The sequence below is a fragment of the Seriola dumerili genome, unplaced genomic scaffold (assembly GCF_002260705.1).
Source record: "Seriola dumerili isolate Sdu_G_001 unplaced genomic scaffold, Sdu_1.0 BDQW01000088.1, whole genome shotgun sequence".
NCBI lineage: Eukaryota > Metazoa > Chordata > Actinopteri > Carangiformes > Carangidae > Seriola > Seriola dumerili.
In genome coordinates, this window is record NW_019174343.1 from 6962021 (window position 1) to 6988955 (window position 26935).

At 38.9% G+C, this 26935-nt stretch overlaps 1 protein-coding gene across 1 annotated transcript in view; it reads left to right on the forward strand.

The window, feature by feature from the left end:
• Positions 1-3212: 3212 nt before the first annotated feature.
• Positions 3213-26935, forward strand: part of LOC111221456 (inositol 1,4,5-trisphosphate receptor type 1-like) — an 87880-nt gene continuing 64157 nt past the window's right edge. The window contains exons 1-15 of the mRNA XM_022744810.1: positions 3213-3261; positions 4320-4433; positions 8590-8660; positions 18458-18573; positions 18695-18781; positions 19648-19806; positions 21762-21860; positions 22047-22130; positions 22306-22452; positions 22587-22691; positions 22895-22939; positions 23592-23746; positions 26180-26279; positions 26359-26519; positions 26721-26862. Of these exons, the coding sequence (XP_022600531.1) occupies positions 4342-4433; positions 8590-8660; positions 18458-18573; positions 18695-18781; positions 19648-19806; positions 21762-21860; positions 22047-22130; positions 22306-22452; positions 22587-22691; positions 22895-22939; positions 23592-23746; positions 26180-26279; positions 26359-26519; positions 26721-26862 (1563 nt within the window). The 5' untranslated portion in view covers positions 3213-3261; positions 4320-4341. The remainder of the gene's footprint in view (positions 3262-4319; positions 4434-8589; positions 8661-18457; positions 18574-18694; positions 18782-19647; positions 19807-21761; positions 21861-22046; positions 22131-22305; positions 22453-22586; positions 22692-22894; positions 22940-23591; positions 23747-26179; positions 26280-26358; positions 26520-26720; positions 26863-26935) is intronic.

Consider the following 26935-nt stretch of genomic DNA (forward strand, 5'->3'; position numbering starts at 1 on the left):
TTGTTGACACCACATACAGTGGTTCTAATCTCCGGTTGTGTGTGTCATACTGAGAAATCCTGACTCATTGTTCAAGTTGTCAAAGCTCCAATCGTAGAGTTTAAATTGTCAACTGCTATAGGTTTAGAATAAGAGACTGTGGATGTGAGATGGCTGAAGTTCTATCAGTATTCTACATTTAGCTTGAAATCGCTAATAAGTCATTATCTATGGTTCTTGCTCCCAGAGGTATCATGTCTTCAGCGGTTCACTGTCCCAGATCCAGAACACCAGTTAGAGGCCACCACATTGTTTATAGTTAAAGAGCCCTCCATCTCTCTCTTCAACAAGACTGGACTTGATCTGAACTTAATTTCTGATATGATATCAAGATTGAATATTCATTGCAAGAGGAACAATGAGAAACACAAGAGACTCTTTATTGCTAGTATATTTAGCTCTACTCTGATATTTCTGATGAATGTGGGGATTGGTTTGCAGGCATGGCCCACACAGAGGACTATCAGGGCCTCAGACAAGAAAACTACCAACCATTGTGCCCACTCAACACTGCTAAGGGAAGGCCTTAATCTGCACATGAGAATACTCACTCGAACACATGCACAATGATGAATCTCTCACAATCTGTGCACCCACACAGATAGTCTCTGCATTTTGTCATCCCTCTGTCTCTGGTGCATTCCAAGCATGCAGATGCTGTATTCATTAATTTGTTAGTCATTTGTTCATTTTGTTAGAAAAAGTGGCTTCATGTCTCTAAGTCAGCAACAAGTCAGACTATCAATCGAGATGAATCACCTCTCCCTCCCACCAGACTGGCTCTGTTGTTCATGACCCTTACAGTACATGAGAAAGCAATCTGTCTCCACACCCATCCCATCTCATGTCTATGTATATCAATGGTTCTGTTGCAGTCATGCCCTATGTGGGGGAAAAAGCCTTCTGGCAGCTGACAAGCTCCTCAGGTTCATGCAGGGTACTATAATAAAACACTGGCCAAAAAAACTACTCAGAGAATAAAGAAAGTGTTATGTGTACCAAACCATTTCTGACATCAGAATCGCTGCAGTTCACAAACACAGCAGCAGCAGTTGTGTCCAGTTATATACATATATATATATATATATATATATAAAACATTTTTGCTCTGTGGTAGAATCATAGTCATCTGTACACTGTATCCATGACAACTGAGTACTCAGTGATCTGTATTCAACTTCACTTAATGTCAAATTTAACCAAAGCCTGGATATACTTTTTAGTAGAGAAAGGGTAAGTGTCAGATATTGTGATGTCATGAATTTGACATCATTGCATTTAAATGCACATACTTATATCAGAGTGATTTTGAATGTACTTTTGATATCATTTGCAATATAATTTAATAATGATGACTAATTCCAATTCAAAACAGAGGAGAGTGTGAGGCAGTACAGAAAGTGTCGTTACATGCATATTAAGTGTTTTTTCCCCCCTCCTGCATCATACCAGAGCTAGATTTTATGTCAATACCAGAAATATTGATCATTAAAACATGAATCAAAGCGTAGATGTTTTTGGCCTCAGGCTTCTGTATAACGTTACAATCTGCAGCCATTTATATCTTAAAGAGCTACCTGTGCCCTGTGCAAGCAGATTGGGAAAGCAGAAAATAAAGAGAAGCACTCTTAACATTTGTGTATCCCCACTTACTCCACTCTTATTATCCCTGTGCATCCTGTAGCTAAGAAACCAAATTAACAGCTCATCAGTGGTTGATGCCACTGGGCCCATTTTAGGGATGAAAGTGCTCATTCTCTTCCTGTCTATCTCCGTCTCTCATTCACATTGCAATTAAGTATGAATAATCAAGCTTTTACACATATCAAATAACCATCTACTGCATGTGGGCTTTAATGGAGAAACTGAAAGTGTGCTTCTTCACTGTTTTGGAGGAATTACCAGGATCATTGTTAGGATGGTCTGCCTATTCTCTATTTTATGCCAAGTTATTGGTGAGTTTTGTACCGTACAATGCTTCTGAATAGTTCAGTGTATGGAAGAGTCTGTTCCAATTCCTGTAACTGAAAATGTCACACTGTGATTTTAATGGGTCAACTGCTTATAAACCAGATCACTCAAAGTTGTGAGACTAAGATTTCCAAAGTTTGTGTTACAAACTTGGAAACTCGATGGTCCATGGGCCAAAACCACAGGATGTTATCTGTCTATGTGAATATGGTTCAAAGACCTGCTAATATTTAAAAGTAAAGTAAAAGAAAAAGAAAACACATATATACAAACATGGCATCACATAAACAGACTCCAAATGTGTGTCATCATTACAAACCCAGGTACCTGACTGCCAGTAGCGGAGTCAGTGTTTCTGACAGGAGACTGCACACACAACTGATGTCTTTATCTCATGTCCTTTCACACTTTGACACGCACAGCAAGACCCCCTCTTTGTGAGGCAGTGTGCGTGCTTCTGTTTTTGACATTATATACATCAAATAATGTAGACATTGACAAAAACCTCCAGTCAGATGGATTTTATCATTCAGAGTCATGTTCAAAACAGTCCACAACATGTGACATGTCTGAAGCAGCTATTTGTACATAGGAGTAGACAGACAAGCAGCACATGATCTTGCTGTGATGGGAGTTTCTATTCTATTCTATTGTGATGGAAAGAATTGATTGTCAGATCCCATTTGATCAGTGAGATGATTGATGAGTCAAATAAAAATGAAGAATATTATTTAATTATTTCTAGGATTTTATTAGTCAGCCACTTGCAAATAAATTGATCATTGATGATAAAGGTATTAAATGCAATTAAATATAACAGTTGAAGAAAGTACATAATAATAATCATAATCATAATCATAATAATAAATCATGAACCATAAAAATTTCTTTTACTGTCATGAAAATACAGTTTCTTTGAACTGGAGTTTCAGTTTCACATTATGACAACTCCACGGCAGTTTAAACGCCTAAAGAACTACATTACCCAGAGAGCTCTGCTGCAGTATAAATAGCAACGAAAGGGGCGTTCCCTCAGTGACATGTGGAGGAGGTAAGAAGCGGATTGTTGCCGAGGACGCATTCAGCTGTCAGAGATAACGCCGCTCAGCCTGCTCTTACCTGGAGTTTGACTACCATGGACTTAACCGAGGATAGCGCTGTGGAAATTATCCTGTGCTGACCCACTTCTCCACACATATCTTTCTCTCACTCTCTCTCTCTGTCTGTGACGCCTTCTTTCATTTCTGCCAGGTAAAGTCCTTATCTGTCTGTATTGTTCATTTTGTCACAGAGCTGCAAGCATCCCTGTCAAGGAAGTAGCCCACGCGCTCATTTGTTGCTGTTTTGCTGTAGCTCGTGCGATAAGAAAAAAAGAAGGAGAGGAAAAAATGAGACGACATGACATTTAATTTTGCAAGACGAAATGTTTGTGTCCCGTTTAGATTTCAGAAAATTGTTAAAATACGTCACAAAACGTACAAATTACTTTAAATATTCTGCCATTAGTCTCTGCAGAATAATGCAAACTAAAAACTTTATAGTGTATGTTTCTCAGTTGTATGGAGTTGTGTGGGACATCTGAGTCTGGGAAAATTTACCCATCATAGGCACCAATCAATATTAGTCTATAGAAGTAAACGTATGTCTAATTGAACATGCCATACTTTATGATTTTCTCATTTTCTTTTGATGCTGCAAAGCTACATACTGTGAGTTTGGTTGAGAACAACATCTATGTCAACAGAAAAGGGACAGACCACATAGATCACCTGACCTCTATAAGTGGTGTTGGCTCCTGTCACCCAGGCTTACATATGCTCTCTACCTGGTAACAGACTAAAGAATGGTGACCTTAATTCAAAACTGGCTTGACACAGCTAACAGCTTTTCTTTGTTATCACTTGCATAAGCTGTAAAGTTAAGCAGTTTAACAACTCTACCCATTGGTGGTATTTATGTCTTTCAAATTCATCCTATAAATTTTATTCATGATCTCTCAGTAGGAGGTGCTTTGAGGATGGGCAAAAAAAAAAATGGTCTGGAACCAAATGACGACAAAGTCCAGCAATAGCGAAGTCATTATCATAAAAGTAATAGTTCCCATGTATGATCACAGCTAACAGCTATTGACAAGCCATTAAAAGATATATTCTGCAAAAAGCCAATGTTCAGTATAGTGACTTTTATGGTATAAAGAATATGTCAAAGTGTCTGGTGAATCATCTGTGATTGTTTCAGATAATCTATAATGATTCGATTGGGCCCTGCTTTATGATGCTTTAATGACCTGTGTTATCCATCTTTTACAGGTGTAATCAACCCTGAGCGACCATGTCGGACAAGATGTCTAGTTTCCTCCATATTGGGGACATTTGTTCCCTCTATGCAGAGGGCTCCACCAGTGGATTTATCAGCACTTTAGGGTAAGTCTGCTTTTTGTATGAGGGTTTTCATGACCTTTTCACTACATCCACTTTCCCATCTGCCTCATGTTGAACAATCCCAGGTGAGGTTGGTAGATAGATGGAGCCTCAGACAATATTGTCCTATAGTACAATAGAATACACAACTATAACTCAGAACAGGCTACCAAAAAACACAGTAACACATGTAATGATTTATATGGTTGCCGTTTTAAGCCAAAGAGTTGGTTGAACAAATGGGGTAGTATAATGGATGGATTCATATAGTGGATGGATGTAATGCATCTGTTTGGTTGGTGGCAGTTATCATCAACGTTAGCATCACTCCTTTGTTTCTCCACATTTTATGGTGAATAATAAGTCACCTGATTTCAGTGAAACAGGAAACTAGGTCTTTAAAAAAATAACTTAATTTGAACAATGTAGGTAAACATAGTAGGGTTATACAGAGGCAGAGATGCACCCGAAGTAAAGGTTGATCTAGAGAGGTAAATGGAAGATTAGATCTGCAAACACAGTCACCAAAATCCACCCCCCATGAAATGTATCTGGACTATCGTCTCCATTTTCTCTTCATTACTAGCATTGTTAAGCCTTTGTCAGTGGTTACCGTGAACTAAAGATTTAGTTTTTCCCACAATAATAAGCACAACTAATTGGCATTGTTGTAATTTTGTTGCATAATTTCACACCTTGCTTTTGAGGGTATAAGGACAGAGGGTGTCCTCCGTTGTATAGGTTGTACAATTTGTGAATCTGGGCTACATAAATAAAACTGACTGAACTTGACCTCTTAACACTATGTTGTATTTTTTAAGGAGCTATTTGTAAATTTTGCTGTTGCTATATAGCTAGCATTAGCATTAACAGCTGTTATCAGTCTAGAAGAAATGTTGCGGGTTCAACATCAAACTTAAGCCCTTTACTCACCAAGAGTCTCCAGCAGTGAAAAGCAGCCCCAATGTTAATTCTTGTTTCTAAGCTGTCTTTTCTTCTACTGAAGTTAGCATGCTAACCAGCTAGCCCCGTTCTGTCTCCACACTTTCTGATGGCGAGTCATGGTAGCCTCCAATCTGACTTGAAAAAGTAGCAGATGGCGTATTATAACATCTTTTCTTGTAAACGCAGCGAGGGCTGAAGCTCTCAGCAAGACTGGAACGCTACTGTTGTTTTGCTTCTATTTCTATCACTTCTTCTACTGAAGTTAGTATGCTAACCAGCTAGCCCTGGCCTGGTCGGCCCATCTCGTCACTTTCTGATGCCGAGTTACTGTTACGTCCAGGCTGCCCTGAAGAAGGGGCGCTGCTCAGAGGGCGTATTCTAACGCCTTGTCTTGTAAACGCAACAATGGCTGCAGCACTTGGCAAGACTGGTAAGTAAACAGCTGTTAATGCTACTGTTGGCTATGTAGCGATAGCAAAACTTACAAATAGCTCCTTTAAGTTTCATTGCTTGTCTTGTAAATGCAACAATGGCCACTCCTGGCAGGAAACCACGTTTGGTGGCAAAGAAAACTTACAGAGCCCCTTTTAATGTATCTTACAGTAAGAAAAGCATAGTGGGAACAATACAGCTCCATATATGGGGTATGCTTTCCCCTGCATTAACTCTTTTAAATAGAAGCCTGTACAAGAGAATCAGATGAGGCTTGTTTGTCGAGTCTCAAAGACAGTGACTCAGGGATATACAGGTATGTACCTCTTGAATGGTCTATGGTCAGTCAGTCAATGGGATGACTGATTGCAGTCAAATGTAAATTTCCTCTTAATCTGATGGGTTTTCTCTTATGCATGTAGAGCAGTGTTGTGAGTCACTTTTAATAACAGTGTCTGCCACATGTTATGAATTTTAAGACCAAGGTAGTCTTATTTGAGAAGTGGTAGGTCCAGTAGAATTTCTCTCCTTATATGTCCTTGATATTCTGTAATTCTGGCTTCAAATTACCCTGTCTCTTCATGCTACATGCTGAACACCATTTATTTAAGCACTTGACATCTTTCCTCCTCCCTAATCGTAGGCAACGAGTTAAAAATGCATCTCATTATGTGCGCAAATCTTGACGTACAGTTGACAGTCACATAAATAACAAAAGGCCAAAAGAAGACGAAGAGGAAGAGAGGGTGAGGGTGAAGAGAGCGTTGATGTGAATGTCCTTATCCACCATATCTGACATTAGATTTCTGTAGAGATGGACTTTATTCTTTTGCATCACGCCTGTCTCTCTCCTCTGCTTCCTTTCTATTTTCTACCCCGGGGTGTTTTTTGTTTTTTTTATCCCACTGTGGAAATGAGCACAGCAATCTGTGTTGTCCTCTCCTTTTTAATTGCTGCAATCTTCCTCCTCTTGCCGTGTCACTATTCTATTTGCCAGTCACCAGAGGCTGTGCCGAGCCCTCCTCCTTGCCACCTCTCAGAAACCATGCTTTCACAGTTTAGTGTTCTACGTCACCCACCATGGCAACAAATGTGTGCACAGCTTTGAAGACTGGCGGCCTGGCAGAGCTCATTTGTCAAATTTACCATCTCACACACACACGCACACACAGGAGAAGAGCTTAGAGGACGTAACTATAAATAGCATTATTGTATTGTATCAGGTGTTTGTTGTCGGTATACTGAATGTGACCCCTGACAGATGCCTGAAACCACCTGGACCACTGCTAGCTCAGAGAGGGTGGCAGCTTGACAGCAACATCTTGCTAGGAGGCTGGGATACAGGCATGAAGCCGTCTCCCATAATGCAAGAGGAGGTCTTTCCTTGACCTTGGATAACAATGACCCTTGAAACTCCTGCTCTTATTGGAACTTGGCCCATCAGTGCATCAGTGTGATCAAGGCTATGGTTCCTAATTCCTCTGGAAGAGAATCTCACACCATGTGCTTTCTTCCCTCATCATGACAGTGCTCATGCGGTGCAGTGTATACTGCATGAGCTATAAAAAGATGCAACTGACTGGACCAGCCAGAGCATCCTACTGACGCTTTGTATTTGTGCTGATCTACTATCTCATAGTATTCCCTGGGGTTTCCCTAGATTTCCTGTGTATTATATTGCTACCAAGTTCAAAAAAGTTTCACCAACATCCTGTGAACGTTGTTTGGAAACATTGCATGACAAGTTGGAGTAATAGTGCTACAGCAGAGTATAATGAGGCAGCACAGGTGATGCATTCTTCAGAATAAGCCGTGGTTCCCCTCTTGGTAAAATGATAGTACAATCTATCACTAGTGCCCCAGTTCAGAAATCTATGTTGTTATTCTCTCATTCCTTGGTTGATAGCTGCTGTACACCAAATATTTCCCTTCATAATGCTCCGTGATTATTAATTTGTTGTGTTTGTTCTGTTCATTTTAAGCCTCAGCTAGCTATGTTATCGTTGCCTTTTTTTAAGCGTGGTGGATTGTACTCTCTGGCTGAAGAGATTTACACAGTTTTGGCTGCATGATATTAGACCAACACTTTGAACTCAGGCCTGAGCACAAGATTCTCCCTGTGTCTTCAGCGTGATGTTTGCTGTCAGTACGATGAGATATGTCTTTATCATGCAATTCATGTGTTTCAAATGACCTGACATCTCTGATTAAATCAAACAGTTTCTATGTGTCAGTCGGCCTTTTTCACGCAGCAGGAAAAGCACAGATGTTACTAATACTGTAAACGGTGGCTCTGTTCCATTTAATTGTCACAGTTAGCCAGGCAGTGAGTGAGAGGAGAGATTCACAATGACAGGACCCTGGAACTGGCACATTTAAATAATGTAATTAATTACACCTGTGATTTTGCTACCACGGCATGTCAAAGTGCCCGCTGTGAAAAAGCTTCTGGGGCAGAGTAATGTCTGTTTAAATGTCTGGAATTGGACACTGATAGAAAATAAATACAGAACTTACAATTTCTTAATAAAAAGCAGATGATTGTATTAGACTTTAGACAGTTTGAGGCAGTTTGGGATTTTGGGTACACAAGCTGCATTAGTTGGCAAAATAATGCAGATTGGGTGTCGGTTTCTAATAGCTAAATTATTACCTTCATTATGATGGGGTTAGGGTTAGGGTTAGGGTGGTAATACCATTGTCATTGTTTTGGGTTTAAGGTCTATTTAAGTTGCATGTGTCATGAATATTTAACTCATCATGATAATGGCTGTCTCCCCAGGCTTGTGGATGACCGTTGTGTGGTACAACCAGACACAGGTGACCTCAACAACCCACCCAAGAAATTCAGAGGTAAGGCCTCAAAATCACTTGTTTGAAAGTACAATGTTTGATTCCCTTGATGTGCAGTAAGTGTCTGCTGCTGCTAGTTGCGGCCATTGCTGCCTATTGCTGCCAAGATGCTTTTGAAAAGGATATGTTTAATCTCAGTGATGTTTTGTCTGGTTAAATAAAGCTTTGGCCACATATAAAGAAATGCTGCATAAATGTGCAAGACCAGATAAGGCAGACATACTGTAGATCAGTGACATTATTTTCTGCTATAGGAACATAATACAAGTATTGCATTAGTATTTGATAAAAAATGATCCAAACCATGGCTACCCAGGTAGAGAGGATAGGTACTGGCTTGTGTGACTCTTTGCAGTATGCAGCTGTATGTCTTGCACTTTGTTTTGTTTACTGAGTTTTTTGGCCGAACTTATTGTTTTGTGTAATTTTTTGCTTTATAAATGTTGGTTAAATGATTCTCTTTTAGGTTGTTTGGAACATAGTTTGTGTTGAATGAGTACATGTGAATTTGTAATTTTCTCCTTTTGCTGTTAGATCTTTACTAAAAAGCCATTTATTTAAAAGATGTGGAGTAAGTGGCTGTGTTGGGTAAGAGTCTCCTTTTGCCTTCAGAACAGCCTGAATTCTTTGAGGCACTTTTTGTTAAAAAGGTGTTTGAAATGCTCTGTGGAGGATTTCCTTCATGCTGGTTCAAAGTTGTTGGTTCAGCAGTGCTAAGTGCTTGCATATTTTAAACCTCCTCCATCCTCCATCAAAAGGTGCTTTTACTCAGTTTAAATTCAGAGGCTGGATTAAAATAAAGTCACTCTTGCGTTCCTTAAAAGCGTGTTGAGATGGTGATGGTTCTATTGTGTGGTTTGTAGCATCTGTTTGAAAAAGGTTTGACTGTAGTTATGATCACCTGGTTAGCAACCGTGTCTACGGGTGTTGTTGCATTCAGATATGCTCAATGGTAACAAAAGGCCTAAGGCACACCATCATACGACCAGCAGGAGTTTTTATGACAAATTCTGACATGAGCGTGTCACTACAGAAATGGACTATCATCTAACCAGAGGCCAACAAGTGTAGCTAAGTGTATTTTCACATTGGCTGCCAGGTCTGCTGGCAAGTTCCTTAGCGAGGTCTTTAGTAAATGAATTAAGAGTGAAATGACGCAATTGCCAATTCAGATCCATCAACTTGGAACAGTGTTCCTTCCAAATTGATTAAATTCAATTGAGCGTTTTTATATATGGGAAGCCTCGTAGGACCTTATCTAACATTTCCCTGTCACTGACATAATTGATGCTCTCTTGTGTCATCCTTGAGTGATGATAAGCAGGAAGAGGATAAAGCACACACACACAAACACAAACACAGTTAGAGGGGGACTCACTGTAGATGTAGATGACTGTATTCTCTATGATTCGTTTACTATCCATAAATGTGAACATTAGTTAATTTTAGTCACAACCTGAATTGAATCTCTGAATCAGAACTCTGCAGTATGAAGCCATTTATGACTGAAAATTCAGATAACTGTAGCAAAATCAATTGGCTATTTGGTTTAAGAAGGCCAATAAAGAGAAGAGAAGCCATTTTTTGACAGCGTGGTCTCTCACATAGTTTGTTTATATCAGTGGGATATATATCAACACCAATGCAATGCATTAATCAGGATAAATCTTTAATAACAAGTGAACAGAACTGAGAATCTGAAAATGTTATCATTAGAACCCTGTAATGAAATACAGTTGTAAAACAGCTTCTGTACCCCGCAGCAAGAAACAGCAGAGCCCCCCAACTGTGTGTTTACATTTTAACTGCTTTCGATAAAGGAGGAAATTTTATTTTATGGCCCACAGAGGGCAGACCTTTTTAGATTGATTTATCTCTTCTAGTCTGGAAAAACTCACAGTCATGTTGTCCAGACACAAGTAATACCCTTCTACCTTCTAGCCTTGTGTTGCTGGATCTCAGGATGAAAGGTTTCTGTCAGGTGCAGTTAAGCACCAGCCCCATGACTGCAACCTGCCACTAAATCTTAACATCTAATAACAGGCTTTAACCTGCAGCATGAACATGATGTTAACATGATGACAACACAGAATAGCTAGTAGCCATGTGGCTTAAAATACAATATCTTTTTTTGTGAAGACCAGGAGCATTTGTATTGTTGATTTGTTTCAGCTTCTCTCACTATTTAAACTACGGCTGAACGATATGCAGCAAAGATCATACTGCAATTATTTTGGAAGATTATGCGATAGCGACGAGTCAAGATTTTAGTGGGAATGCTAATTTTTGCATTTAGTTTTCACTGACAAAAAAATATAAAAATGATAATGGAGTAATTTTTGTTGGGTCTTTTACCAAACAAGTACCTTTATCAAAAAAATTGCAGCTCCTGCAATTTGGATATTGCAACATATTGCGATTTCTATAATATTTCAATTAATTGTTCAGCCCTAAACTAAACTATTATACAAGTTGTAGAGGAGGTCACCGTTGTATGCCTCTGAAATGAGACCAGCCATTGAAAGAATGTTTCATTTAAACAACAGTCCGAAAGAGGTGCTCTCAAGACTGTTTAGTGTATCTCAAGAAAAAAGCAAGAATTTTTTAGGCACTTCTTCTTCTGTCCATCTTCTGTTCCATATTGTGACTCCTGAAATTTATATGTGACTCCTTTTAAGGTGTGTAGATGCAGGTAAATATCATCAGCCAGTAAATTTTATACAGGTATAAAGACATGATTGATGGCGACTATACCATGTAGACACTGCCTTAGCATACAGTAGGTGAAGGGGAGGATAGCAAAAACAACCTTTTTGAAATGTAAGTTTTGAGCTGTTGCTGACACTGTAGCAGAAACATGCTGAACTGAATGGTAATTTCTTTTTAATTTTAGGGTATAAAATGTCGTTTTCTAGTGTTTTTATTGGATCACAGTGTATTCTAACTTGTTTCTAACACACTTTCAATGTATTGTGGTCCAATACAATAGCACCACAAAATATGGCCTCAAAAAGTACCACAGAGTTGATTCAATAGAGAAATAATAAGTACAAGTCTGAGTAATAGCTATAATTTATGCAGGCTTTTGTTGATTGCAGAGCCATTGTACTGCATCACATTAAATAGCACAGGTGCTTCTGATTTTATGTGTATATCTAGAAATAGTGATTTGCAGTGAGGCAGTTGTTCTATTGATTGTTCTCTATCCAACATTGTTTATTGGACAGTGCGTCTGGGTGTGCCTTGTTGATATGATTTTGCAGTTCCAGTAATTATGCATTAGTTGTTTCACAGCAGGTGCAGAGTGTGGCTGTTTATCAGAAGCAGGATTATTACACATGGATTTTTCTGAGAACTGAAACAACTCTTACATGTCTGCCAGACCAAGAGACAACCTTGATGTTTGAACAGCACAGTGTGCCCTGCTGGAGCTTGATAAAGGCATGACCAATAAAGGCTTATTCAACAATGTCAGAGTGAGTTCATCATGTAAAGTAAGAAGAATCCCTTTCTCCAGTCAAAGTGATGGTCTGCCTCACAGAAGCCACAGTTTAAAACAAATTAAAACAGGAGCAACTTGAAGGTATAGCACTGTGGAGCAGTGTCTTTACCTCTTAAGTAACTGAGTCACCATTGCACACTCCACGGCAAAGGCGGGTCCTATTAAGGTTCATACAAGGGTGTATTTTACATATCAACCCAGAAGTGCTCAAGCCGCTTCAATTATAGTGGTACCTCGAGAGTTACCACCAAGAGTGGATTGTGTGTTTATGACACACACAAAGTAAATATTACATCCTGAGCTGAAACCTGCATTAAGAAAGGGGCGTGTTAGATGTAATTAACCAATTATAAGTGATGGACAAAAACAAGTGTGCAGATTCTATTTATTTATATCTATATGGATATAATAATAAGACAAATGAATGACTTAAGGCCTAAAATTGTAAATTTGAATTTGATGTAATCCAGTTTACGATGAGAGTAGACATTGTGCCCACTGTATGAATGGCTAATTTAAGAAAGAGTTAATGGCCTCCCTATGAGATGACCTCTGTGTGTGCTGCGTGGTATTTGACAACCCTCTACATGCTGTGTAGGTTTGTCATATGCTCTTTCACATCTGTCACTCTTCTTCTGTGTTTGCATTTGCTGACTATTCTACTATAGACAAACTAAATAATTAAGAATTTTTTTTTGACCGATGCTCGAACACAGGGGATTTGGCTTCGTGAACCTTTGTAAGTTGCCTCATGTTTCTTTGAAAACAGCAGACACATGATGGTAATTTACATTTTGTTTTAATAATGTAATTGTCATTACAATACTACGGATATCAACCCTTTTTCCATTACATGTTCACAGTAGTGTGTCTATATTTTATATAACTGGCTCACTGTAGTAAGGTATGTAATTGTGACTCTGCCTTTTTTCCAGTGAAACCAATTAGCAGATAAGGCTAATAGAGTAAATTTTCATCTAAGTCAGTATTGTTTTACTATATATATATATATATATATATATATATATATACACACACACACATATTCTCTACCACAACTGATGCTCTAACAGTCCAATTGCAGGTTTATTCATTGTGTTATATGCTGTTATGCTACATGCTGTACTAGCTTTGCATTCAACAGTGTTTGTGCCACTCTCCTGTGCCAGCAAGTGGTGTATAAACTGAGTGGTTAACAGATAGGTAACTGTATTTTATGGATTTAAACATGCCACCGCCTTTCCAGTTGAGGATGCAAAGAAACAACTTCACTTGTCAGTTTCTAACCGAGCTATTCAAATTATATTCAAAGCTGCGGTTTAACACCACAGAACTGCAGTAACAGCAGAGTGACACTGGCCAAACTGACCTAGCATATAATTCACAATTGCAATAGCAAAAGTAGACCATCTTAAGTAGGCAGCAATAAATAATTAAAACTGCATCGTGCCACATGTTTCACTTTTATTTTATTTTGAAAATTCTTTTATTTAAAAACATAGTTTTCACATTACATATACCGGTAATGGCACGTTTAGATGTGTACAAGAGTCAAGTCAGTATAATAAAGATTTAAAGGTATTGTAAGGTTGTAGACCCTCTCTCTTATTAATACCAGTGTTAGACAGAGGCAGAGTGTACCGGGACTAAATCCTAACGTCCCTGTTGAGTATTAATAGCACACTTAAGCTATTTAAAAAGTCTGTATTGTACTGTACTGTAGCACAGCATGTTAAATCTGAATGAAATGATGTAATGTGTATTGAATCTTGGCAGTGATACAGCTCTGGGTTCACAGATACCTTGTTAGCCAAGCTTACAGATTGTCACTTGTGTTGGTGCTATGTGCTGCGTATCTTGTTGTGTGCGTGACTCTGTATGTACTGTATTGTGTGAAAATTGAAGAGATTGTTTTGTGCAAAGGGATGGAAAATTAAAGCTTTTTATTTAAGCAATATTCAATTAATCATTAAAGGCTCATAAAATATAAAATAGGGATAATTTCTTTGGTATAAAGTAGTTCCAATGAAAACTGTTGACACTGTGTTCTGTGGATTATCCAGGACATTGTCTCTAGTAAATTGTTGCTAAATATTTTAATGTGGTGTGTTGCACTGTGGTGGTGGTGGTGGTGGCAGAAATCTTAAAACCACGTTTTTAATTTTGGTGAAGTGGCCCTTAAATGAGGTCACCCAGTAAGTAAATGTACATAAATCTGTCATAAATTAGATAATACAAAATAATAACATCACTCAGAATTACTGCTCTAGCTGGCAAACAGAATTCAAAAGATTAAATATATATATACATTTTTCACAATTAGCAGGTTTTTCAAGACGACACAAATTACTGAGGTGCAACCCATTCTTATATCAACCAAAACAAATGACTGTCTATCAGGTGGAAAACCAAAATGAGCTTCCCTGTCTTCCACATGATGGACTACATGCTTTTTATATAAAAATATGTTTGTTCTTAGTAATTCCTTGCTGGTAAAGTTTGTCAGAGATGCTTAGGAGTAAACTTCACATCACAGCTTCATACATCGTCTCAGACTGGACCCAGTTAACAAAGCCAGCTATGAATACATCAGCATCATGAAGATGAAAACTATTTGAAGTTTTCAGCTTTATTTGTATTAGGGATTGATTTAACGGTACAGTTCATCCAAACTACAAAATTGAATAAATAAACAAATCTCTGCTCTAAGTCATGTAGATAGCTCCGTTGTTTACAGAGATTTCGAATTCTTTTTCACAGTTAAAAGAAAAAGAAAAACAAAGAAGTTGCAGTCAGTAACAAATCATCTTAGGACATGTATAAACAGGAGTCTTACAAGAACCATGTCTGTCAACTGTTGTCTACACCTCATTGCTAATGAGTAGTTAGGTCTTATAAAGAAATCAGAGCGTGGCTGAGTAGAAGTTTTTCATCACAAAGTTAGCGAAGAAGGAAATGGAAAGTAAATCAGGTGTGAAAAAACAGCTACCATGAGGCTGGTGTTTTGTTTCATAGGGGAAGTAACTGTTAGAGTGAGAAGCCTGGGAGCCAGTCAGTACATTTACATTCACATTTGGCAGATGCTTTTTATCCAAAGTGACTTACAAGTGAGGAAGTAGATTACAACAAAAAGCCACTGACTGACACAGGATAGAGTGGTTGTGGCCAATGGCAGAACAGGAGGTGGGTATGTACAAAACAACGCACCTGCCGTCTTGCAAGCTTGAAAGGGTCAGGCTTGGGTGGAAGCTTGAAAATATTTTTCAGAACATTGAGAATTATTTTTTCTTTTTTGCATAATTGCACAGTCTGCCTTGCTGCCGAGTCCAACCCTCATGTCACTGTTTCGCTTACTGTACATTGTACCTTGGCATGTGAGAAATAAAACTTATAAAGCTGTTTAGTGGCAGCATCACTTATACCTGAAACATAAAACACAATAATATAGTCATGTATTATTAACAACAAAAACATCTGAAACAGAAAATACAACAATATATTATTATATTGTTTTATATTAATTTATATCTTTATTTATCTACCTTTATTTAATTCATTTACCACTACCTGTACAATAAACACTCATCACTGACAGGTGAGTCTCACTCAGCTGTAATATTCACCTGTTTAAAATGTGACACAACAAACTGTGGGATTGTAAGGAGAAAGTAGTGTACACGTTGTTGAAGCTACTTTCTCCACTCCATGGCAGACATTTTTCAAGTCAGTATATATATGACATCATTTTCACACACATAAATAAAATGAAGGACAGTGAGTATAGTGCACTGCACTCAGTCACAGCCCTTTGCTACCTTCTAGCTGCTCAGTTAATTAGTTAAATATGCACCATTAGTGAAATGGTGTCAGAAGTTTTTGAGCAACAGTACACAGTCAAAATATTGTAGAGTACACATAGAAAAAAAAATGAATGGGAGCAAAAGACAAAATTTTATTTGTCACTGTTGCGCAGTAACAGTGACAAATAACTCAGCACAGCAGCATAGTTGTTATTATTATGTGTTTCCCCTGCTGGATCGTGTGTGTTTTTATTTGTATTTTTATTAAATTGGGTGAGCCATAAAATAAATTTATACCCATAGTTGTTGTAAAAAATATTATGAACATTTATTCTCTGTGCTATTTAACAAATAATTCATTAACCTACATTTCCCCCTCATCCTTTATCCCCTGGTCAGTGGTGTACACTCATACCCCAAATACCTCATTCCCCTCATTTATTTATTTTTGCCTTATTTATTGTCTTCTTTTCTCCTTAACCCCATTTGCTCATTGCTACCAGGCAGATGTTCTCCCAGTGCCCCATTTTCTCCATAAGACCTTGGGCTTCTCTTTTCTTGTCCTCCTTCTTTCACCCTGTGCCCCTTGAGGTCTAATCCCTGGACACTCTTGTGTTGGCTGCATTTTTGACAGACGATGCCAAAGTGGCTATTTTTACCCTGGTTATGGCCCATCAGGTCCCATGTTCCAGTTAACATATACTTACACTGTGTGTGTATGAAGCTGCTGAATACAAATTAATGAAAAATATTCATATCCTGTATGTAGTGATTCTTAGTAGCCCTGATTCCATCTACATCGTTCTCTTCCCGTTGAAACAGATAATATAGAGCCCCAAAAAGAGGTCATATGTGCGTATATCAGTCTTTCTGGCAGATATGTGTTATATGTGTGAAATGAGGTGTGTGGTTTTGGCAGGAAGTCTGGACTGACTGTGTGTAGTATGTCTGTGCATCAACAGTGCATATCAGCTGGCCCAGTAGCTGCCGTTGTTAACCCACAAAGTTTTTGTTTCATCAGTGATGTTGCCATTGTTAATCTTCTCTTATCTCTATAATTATTTTGTATTAATATGTTTTGTCATTTATAATTAGTATAACAACATTAAGTCATGATTAAGAATCAACATTAATACATTTACATGTTTGCAAACTGACTAGTTAGTAGGAACAGAAATAAGTTTAGCATGAAAAAGGGAAAAAAAATACTCTTGTCCAATTCAGCTCCTTGGACCAAGATTCTTTTGGGTCCCCTGGAGGAAAGCTGACTGCTCTGCTTGTTTGGTATTCCACGCTTATGATCTCTGACGCTGTTACAACCAGATCTGCACCATTTCATATCATATATTCTCATTGTAGGGCAGAGAAGAATAATGTTTCCCACAAAATTTTGGAGGAAGTAAGCACTAGAGGAACGCCCACAGAATACCCTGTACGGAGAATGATTGAGCTTTTTGTAGTAAATTTAAAAGCAGCATTTCTATTGGATTTTAGTTTCTTGTGTGCAGGTGGAAATTTTTACCTAATAGTGAGCAGGTACATGGATATACAATATAGTAAATTTCAAGGCAATCTGGCCTGTAGTTGTCAGAACTGACCAACTATCTGACCAACACTGTAAGCCATACAGCCTGCTGATGATTTATAATAATAATAAATATTGTACAACAAAAGTATAATCAGTGCCATCACTAATATTGATATAATATTGGACAAAGTGGATTATGTAGAGCCTGACGAGTGGCAGGTTGAGTACTATTATTGCCTGAAGCTTCAGGTTAACTAGCTAATCAAGGCTTGCCCAGTTTTGTTTTCATCAGAATTTGTTTTACTGTTTTACTCTTATAAAAGTTCTCATTTTGTTACAGTTGAGGTAAAACTAGTGGCCTTCTAGCGGTAGTTAAAAGTGATTTTTATATCTGTTTTCCAATTTTCTGTTTTCCCAAATTTTGGATGTGGTCTTTTGAGCTGCACCTCTATATGAGCCATATGTAAGTCTTGCTATTACTACATAGCCAGCGTTAGCATTAGCAGCTGTTTACTTTCCAGTCTTGCTGAGAGCTTCAGCCATTGCTGACAACAAGGCAAAAATAGTAATATGCCATCTGAGCAGTGCTACTTTTTCAGAGCAGCCTGGACGTTACAGTGACTCGGTATCAGAAAGCTATGAGATGGGCTTACTGTGCCAGGGCTAGCTGGTTAGCATGCTAACTTCAGTAGATGAAAAGAAGTGATAGAAATGGAAGCAAAACAATAGAAGCTTTCCACCTCTGGAGACAGCTCTTGGTGTGGAGGAATAAAGGAATAATTTGATGCTGAGCTCATAATATTTCTTCTGTACTGAGAAGTAAACAGCTGCTAATGCTAACAGTGGTTATGTAGCAATAGCAAAACTTACAAATAGCTCCTTTAAGATGGGCTCTGTAGAAATAAGCATTAATATTATATGATGAGGTTTGGATTTTGACTTTTCTCTTCTTGTCTCCTTTCCCCAGACTGCCTTTTCAAACTGTGTCCTATGAACAGATACTCAGCACAGAAACAGTTCTGGAAGGCGGCAAAACCTGGAGGCAACAGCACCACTGACACAGTCCTCCTTAACAAACTCCATGTAAAACTAATACCATTCTTTCCAGAGATATTAAATAATTAGTATGTGGAAACACATACTATGCTGTATGATTGCTGTATGATTGCTTTCTGGAGCATCTCTGTGCCTTTTTCTATGTTAGCATGCCGCTGACCTGGAGAAGAAGCAGAATGAGTCTGAAAACCGCAAGCTGCTGGGAACAGTCATCCAGTATGGAAATGTCATTCAGGTGCGTTAAGGAACCCGTTAGATAAGGTGCTTTGGTTAACAGAACTGTTGCAGTATTTAACACCATGTATGACACTGTGTGCTTGATAATACTGACTGTAATTCCGTTTTAATGAGCCAGTTTTAAATAATTGCTACAGCACAAAGGTGTGCTATGAGCTTATCTTGTTTTGGTCATTGATCACAGGAGTGGTTTGCACACAGGTATTAGATCATCTGAAACTCAGAATGGTCGTGCATTCCTGCTATGTGACATGCACCAGGATAATGGCACATATACTGTAGAAAGTTCAAGTTGTCATTCCAGTAATAAAGTGAACATTAATTGGTTCCTGTCTTACTGTAGGAAATAATTTTACACATATATTTAAGAGAATGTCTTTGCAAAGGTGGTCTTAATCCATAAGATACTGTATAAGCTTCATGAAGTCTACTCTTCTGTCTAAACTCACTGGTTTTAACAAGATATATCATGTTGTAGGATGAAGTTGAGCATTAAGTTAGGTAAACTGTGGGCCTCAAAAATCTTTAGAGCTTATATGATTATAGGAAAGTTGGTAATAGATTATTTTGGACATGTCTGGGGACTGTTGATTAAATGGGTGAACAGCAGAGGTCATGAGAAGCATTTAGATAGAAAGTTTCGAGTACTTGAATAATTTAGAGAAGACATAAAGATACCAAACAGTTCCAGGGATGCATATTTTCACTGAAGTGTTCCCTTGGGTCTTGCTGTGCCAGCCTGTGACATATTTCCGTCTTTGTTTATTTGAATTACTCTAACTCTTTCCACTGTCAGCATTATGACACTGATAGTAGCTGTGTGCCTTTGGAACCATGTAAGTCAAACTCTTGTTTTGCCAACAGTTGCTGCACTTGAAAAGCAACAAATACCTGACAGTGAACAAGCGCCTACCTGCGCTGTTGGAGAAAAATGCCATGAGAGTTACTCTGGACTCGGCGGGAAACGAGGGATCCTGGTTCTACATCCAGCCCTTCTACAAGCTGCGATCCCTGGGAGACAGTGTGGGTAGAGGGGGGTGTTGTGGGATTCAAATTAATTGTGCTCTTCAGGAGAAATTAAGCATGTATTTTTAGACTTTCAACAGGGTTTGAAAACAGAAGTCACATGGACTGGCAATTAGCTTGGTTTTATAAGACGAGGTGAATTTTAGATGAAATATAAATGAGACAAATAATAATAATGGGCACCAATTCAGGCTACAGTTTACCCTTCCTTATGTTGTGTAAGCCTCAAGTAAGCCCTCTTGAACTGTCCTTTTAAGTACAGATAGATAAGATACAGTGCATTCACAGTGTCAACAGTGTATTTTGAGATGCTTGAATTCATTTGGCACATGTTGTATTACCTGCCCAACAAGGCAAGAGAATATAAAACACATGCACAAAACATGACGGGGTATCTAGAATTTCCGTGAATTGTAGATATGAAAAACCCTGAACGATGTGTTTGCATCATGAGTTTCCTTGCAGATTGCAGGGTTAGTTTCATAAATAATGTTTGGTAACTAAGGCATTAGGATGAAGATCCTCATATCAGTTGTAGCAAAGTATAGTCTCATAAGAGGTTTATGTTGATTGATAATTAATAACAATAAATAAATGATCTTTATTGAGTAGGATATACATAACCTCTGCTCATCATGCTGCAGTTTGTGCTTGTGGCTAATGTAAATTGACAGAGTTTAAGTTGGCTAAGTGGCTAATGAGGTTATATTTTATCAATTGCCATCGGAAAACTTGCCATCTGCGTTTGATCCGTCTTAACTATTAAGGAATAAGTGGCAGCCCCAGTGCAGAGCTTGGTGACAGAATGATTCTGTGACCAGTGTCTGGGTCAAAGGCAGAGGTAGTAGAGAGGCAATAGGCTGTGTAATGACTTTGTGAAAACATGAAGATTTTCCCCCAGGGTCCAAGTGTGCACTGTTTCTTAGCTGGAATAATTACACAGAGTAGAATTTGGCTTGTGTTGCTTGTATTTGAAGCCAATACGAGATTAAGATTAGGGCTGACTCCAAACTGCTCCTCACATCCAAAAGTAATATACTTGAGATTCTTGCCTGTACACTGTGGATCTCTTGAAGAGTTCATCTTAAAATGTTGTGCATACAGCGGTGTGAGCAAGCACTAATAAATCATTGATGATTTTTTTTATTCATTGTTGCTGCTTAGACCGCCACATATTTGTTTGTGGTTGGTGCATGATGCTCAGGGTCAGGGCAACACTGTCAATGATTCTGTCTGAGCCAGTTGTTCACACACAATATGGTCCACTACTCCCCCTAGTGTCCATCTAGAGACTAGCATGATCCAGTGTTCCCAGATCTCCCACACCTTCATGTTATGTTCATCTTGTGAGGAAAGGTAATAGCAGTTTTGAAGAATGATGGCTGATATCTTGGGAAGTGACATACTTACTGGTTGGAATTTAAATGTAGTGCTCAATCCCACACAGTTTCCCCTTAGAGCAGCAGTATTTCACTGGATGAGTCTGTATTTAAATGTTAATTGGAAGGACACTTATGTTGTTGTTATGTTGTTCACGCTAACATGCTTAAATAGCACTTGTACCCCTTTACTTGATCTCCTTGCACTTATTTTTAGTAATAATAATAATGATGATGATAATAAAGATACATTTTATTTATCGGCACCTTTCAAGGTACTCAAGGACACTTTACAATACACAGTAATAGAAATGAAATAGCAAGTACAATGCATACAATACAAAATAAATTACAATAAATATAATTGCATAAAGTAAATGATTGTATTGAATGCTAGTGTTGGAGTTAAACAGAATAGGCAAGTTTGAAGAGATGTGTGTACTAAATGGATGTAGTACTTAGTAGTTCCACGAGGTCTCCTACTGCACTGAAGCTTTAGTAATGTCCCTCACTGATAAGTGGCTTTGGATAAAAGTGTGTAAATGTAAATGTTTATATTTATTCCACCTGCAGGTGGTGATTGGAGATAAAGTGGTTCTTAACCCTGTGAATGCGGGACAGCCTCTACATGCCAGCAGCCACCAGCTGGTTGACAACCCAGGATGCAATGAGGTACATGAACACTTACAGGGCTGTACAGTAAATAAGACAACGGATGGGTTGCACATTTGCTTCATTAAAGTGGAAGATGAAATGTTGGTTTAACAGCCTACATTATTGACAGGACATAACAAAATCCAAGGTGAAATGACATTTCTTAACCTTTAGTTTTTTTTTTCTGTCTCCTCTGTCTATCAGGTTAATTCTGTAAATTGCAACACGAGTTGGAAAGTTGTTCTGTTCATGAAATGGAGTGACAACAAAGAAACAATACTCAAAGGGGTAGGTACCCTCATATTTTTATAGAACATCAATTTATAACATACAATTTTCACATATATTTGCATATACCTTAATTATCTGGCTACAAAGACGTTAAAGAAATTAAAACACATTAAAGATGGTAAAAACATACGTTGTGAAACATAGGTTTATGTGTGTGTGTGTGTAATTGCAGGGTGACGTAGTGCGGTTGTTCCATGCAGAGCAGGAGAAGTTCCTCACATGTGACGATCACAGGAAGAAGCAGTATGTTTTCCTTAGAACCACCGGCCGGCAGTCTGCCACCTCTGCCACCAGCAGCAAAGCACTGTGGGAAGTAGAGGTTAGCACAACATGTTCTTCAGATAAACCCTAATTATGTTTTTGAAGTTTATGCCATCGTGCTTTTACTAAGTATAGTTAATGCAAGCCAGGATTAATTCATGGCTTCTTTTCCATGTCTTATATCACTACCAGGTGGTCCACCATGACCCATGTAGGGGAGGTGCAGGCTACTGGAACAGCCTGTTCAGGTTTAAACACTTGGCCACAGGATGTTACTTGGCTGCCGAGATGGGTGAGGTGTGTGTCAACTTCTCTCACCTTATCTGATATCGATATAATTCCTGACTCGTGCGTACAGTTCATGGGCTCTCATATGTGTCTGACATAGCAGCATGACTTTTAGTTTAAATCAGCTGAATACTCTGACAGGGTTGGTCTAGAGCCATGAGCTGTAGACGTACAGGGATGTTAGATATGTAACATGTGGGTGTGTTTCCCAGGTGAACCCAGACTTTGAGGAGGAGAATGCTGAGCAGCGGTCCTCGGTAAGTCAGTCTGATCTTCTTCCATCTGAGTGTGTAGCATCGTCACGCTATCGATCTAATCTGTTCTCTTCTGTGGTGGATCTTTGCTTTCTGCTCTAGGTGGTGGACTTCACACCCTTTAATTTCCAGGTACCATCATGTAATCTTTATTTGGCTGCAGTAAACTAGCCCAAGCGCCTGTCATTGTCTTCTTGTGTCTGCTGCTTTATTGTCCACTTTATCTTTTGGCACCCTCAATTTCCAATAACTTAACTAACTTTCATTTTGGTTGCGTGTGACCTCCTTTTAGTAGCAGTAGATTACCACAGGGTGCCACCATGCAATCACCTCATCTGATCCATGTCTCACAATAAATCACCACTAGGTGGCAGTGTTGTACAAACCAATACCGACCTAATCTGAGCTTTTGTGTGCAGTTGTAGTTTTCAACTATGTGCTAACAAGGCCCAATGGTCTGTAGTGATGACTGAAGCTGAGCTCTGATTTGTATAACATGAGTCAGGAGGAAGAACTGATAAGTGGGGGCTGGTAGTGTGTACCCCCCTGCCTCATCATGGTTTGGGATCAATAATGTATCTATCACTGGTCTCGAGTCATTCACTGTATGTAGCCAGTGCTCTGCGCCCTCTCACTGCACGTTTTCCTGCTGCAGCTGGATGCAGATAATGAAGCACTGCGTGGTCGTCTGCGAGCTCCGCAGGAGAAAATCATGTACACCCTGGTGCCAGTTCCCGACGGCATGGATATATCCTCCATCTTTGAGCTGGATCCCACCACACTGAGAGGCGGGGACTCTATGGTGCCCAGGTATAATACACGTAAACACAACCATGCATATGGAACTCCTAACTCCCACATAATATTCAGATATCACAGAGGAAGTACGTGACCTATGTGACAAACATGATCTTCTTCCTTCTGCTACAACTGCACATAGTGGTTTGTGTGTGTACAATGCTCAAGGCTGATAAATACCTGAACCATTAGTGTGCAAAGAGACAGCAGGAAAGTGTCAGTGACCCCTCAAAGGGAAACTTGTTTCTGCTCTTTAATGGAAAAATAACATCAGGTATATTGGAAAATATTGGGGGCAAATGGGTGGAATGACAAATAACTCACCACCACATTGTCTAATCTGACAGACCACAGTGATGTCAAGACTATCACAAATCAAACAGTGGCAATGGTAAAGTTTTGACTCATGTGTAGAGCTGAAGGGGAATTTGGAACATCAGTAGGTAGGGATTTTTTGAAGTGATGAGAGTCTGTTTTGCAACTATGGACAAAACCTTTGGTCTCTGATGTCGAGAACCACAAATAGCAGGAGAGAGGAGACGGCGAGATTGTCTTGTGTGTTAATGTGAATTTCCTCGTGCTGGTCACAGTGAGATGGTACAAACATGAGCCAAGGAAAGTCCCTGCATGGCATGAGACAGGAAACCATTGTACTAAAGAGACATGGATAGAAAATCCTTGAACCAGATGTGTAAACAATGCGTATGTCTTCACACATCATCTAGCAGATAAATGCATTATCAGGAAATCCGCTCAGTGCTCCTACTACGTACTTAATTATGAGATATTTCATATACTTGCGGGTAAAAGCAGGGTCTTTGTAACGCTGCGTGGGCTTACCCGTGTCCCTGCTGTATACTTTCAGGTTCACTCTATAATAAGCCTCTGATTTGTTCCTTTATTCTTGTTGACAGTATTGTGTGAGAGGGAAAGTAAGTTCTAAAATTACAACAGCGTATTTGTCCCTGTCACTGCACATCAGATAAGAACAGAACCTCTCCCCCTCGTGTCAAAGCCCCTATTGTGTCATATCGTCAGGTGCGTGCCTGTAAGCTGCAGGCTACTGGTGCTAGCCCCTCCCACTCCTACCTGAAATAACCCCATCCATCAGACTTTAGCCAGGGCACTAATTAATGCCTGGAAGAACCGGTACACAAAGGTAAGCCTGTTAGCTTTAGTGGGCGGTTATGTAATACCTGCCATGAATATGGCTACTGTCTGATGTCTGTGCTGAGGGCCTGACAAGCAATACACACCTGCTCACACACACACACACACACACACATACACACACACACGGAGCAGGCCAGATGCTTTGAGAATGAAGGACGGACGTAATTGGCTCAGTCTTTACTACATGTAAATTTTTAGTGTTAAATGGAGAGATGATACTGTACAGGTCACTGCTGGCTAATCTGTAGTCATGCCACTCACTCTGCTGATGATGGCCATTTTAAGCAGTATCTTCCCTACCCAGGCAGTTTGTTTACATACCTACATACTTCACTTGTTACTTCTGAGAGAAACGGATACACTAATATACACTGATGTACCACTTTATTCACCTGTATCATATATACAATGTGCCATAAGTCCTGTCTTTATGACGCACATAATCTTCTGTTTGTGCTGACGTTGTTTCACAGAGGTGTTGATTTATGAGAATTTTATTATCATTTATGAGGCCTTAAGAATTGGTGGTGGATGACAGGTTGTGTTATTATAATCTGCCACTTTCATGTATGTAAATGGGGGTATTCATCATGCTTGTGTTGAAAATACTGCAAATCAAGTGAATGTTATGAAGTTGGTTAAATGATATCATCCTCAACCTCATCAAAACACATACTGACACTACTACTGCTGCTGGTAAAAAAATAATAAAAAAATATATATATAAAAATTAAAGTTTCCTTCTTTCCTCTAGTTCAACTTTTTATGCACATCAGTATATTTTAACTATGACAATAGAGACAAAATGTCATAGAATCATTAAAATTGAAATGTTTTATTCCCTTGGGAACATAAATATCTTCAAATGTCTTAGGAACTGGACCAACAGACTGTGAGATGTGTTCTGTGCTAAAGTTTATATTTTTAGAGGAAATGAAAAGAGTTCATCTGAGCCTCCTTTCACTTGTCTCCTGATTACTTCCCCACAAACACAGGTGTAAATGGTGCTAAGACAAAGCTCTGGTTATCTGAACAAATTATTTGAAAAAGGAAGCAATCAGTTTCTCACTAAAGGATAACGTAGACTCTGAGTCATGTCCAGTAGCCAAGAGTTAAAACAAATCCAAAGTAGTTACCCATCAGAAAAGACACTTTGATGAGACCAGTGGCTGTTGATGGCCATTCGTGTTTTTAAAGTGCTTTGACACTTTTCCTGCTCCAGCTTGATTTTATTGTTCTGCCATCTCAGACACTTTCCACTTTTACTTCTAGGAGCTCCTACGTCAGGCTAAGACACTTGTGCACTAACACGTGGGTCCACAGCACCAACAACCCCATCGACAAGGAGGAGGAGAAACCTGTTATGTTACGGGTGAGTAGCCGATGACCGGGGTCAAGATGTGTAGCACAGCCAAGGTTCTCTGAACACTAAAAACTATTGATATTTCCAGATTGGAACATCGGCAGTAAAAGAAGACAAGGAAGCTTTCGCCATTGTACCAGTGCCGCCAGCAGAAGTGCGTGATTTAGACTTTGCTAATGATGCAAGTAAAGTGTTGGCATCTATTGCTGGCAAGCTGGAAAAGGGTACCATAACACAAAATGAAAGGAGGTATGTAGGGGGAAATATCCACAGCAGACTTTTTTAATTCTTAATGATTATTTGTTTTGTATATAGTATTTCATGTTAAGTGTATATATTTCTTTGTAAATATCTAACGGAAGGAAAATCACTGAAAGAGCTGCTGAATTTCTGTTATTGAAGTACTCTGTAATGTTTTACCGAGATGTTTTGACTTGTGCACTTCTCCAGGTTTGTGACAAAGCTTCTTGAAGATCTAGTTTTCTTCGTGGTGGACATCCCCAACAGTGGGCAGGATGTTTTGGAGATCATGGTTAACAAACCCAACAGAGAAAGACAGAAACTCATGAGAGAGCAGAATATCCTTAAACAGGTTGGTTTTAAACTCCCGGAGACTGTAACTGTTTTGCAAGTTTGTGTTTAACCACATGTTGGGTGTTAAAATT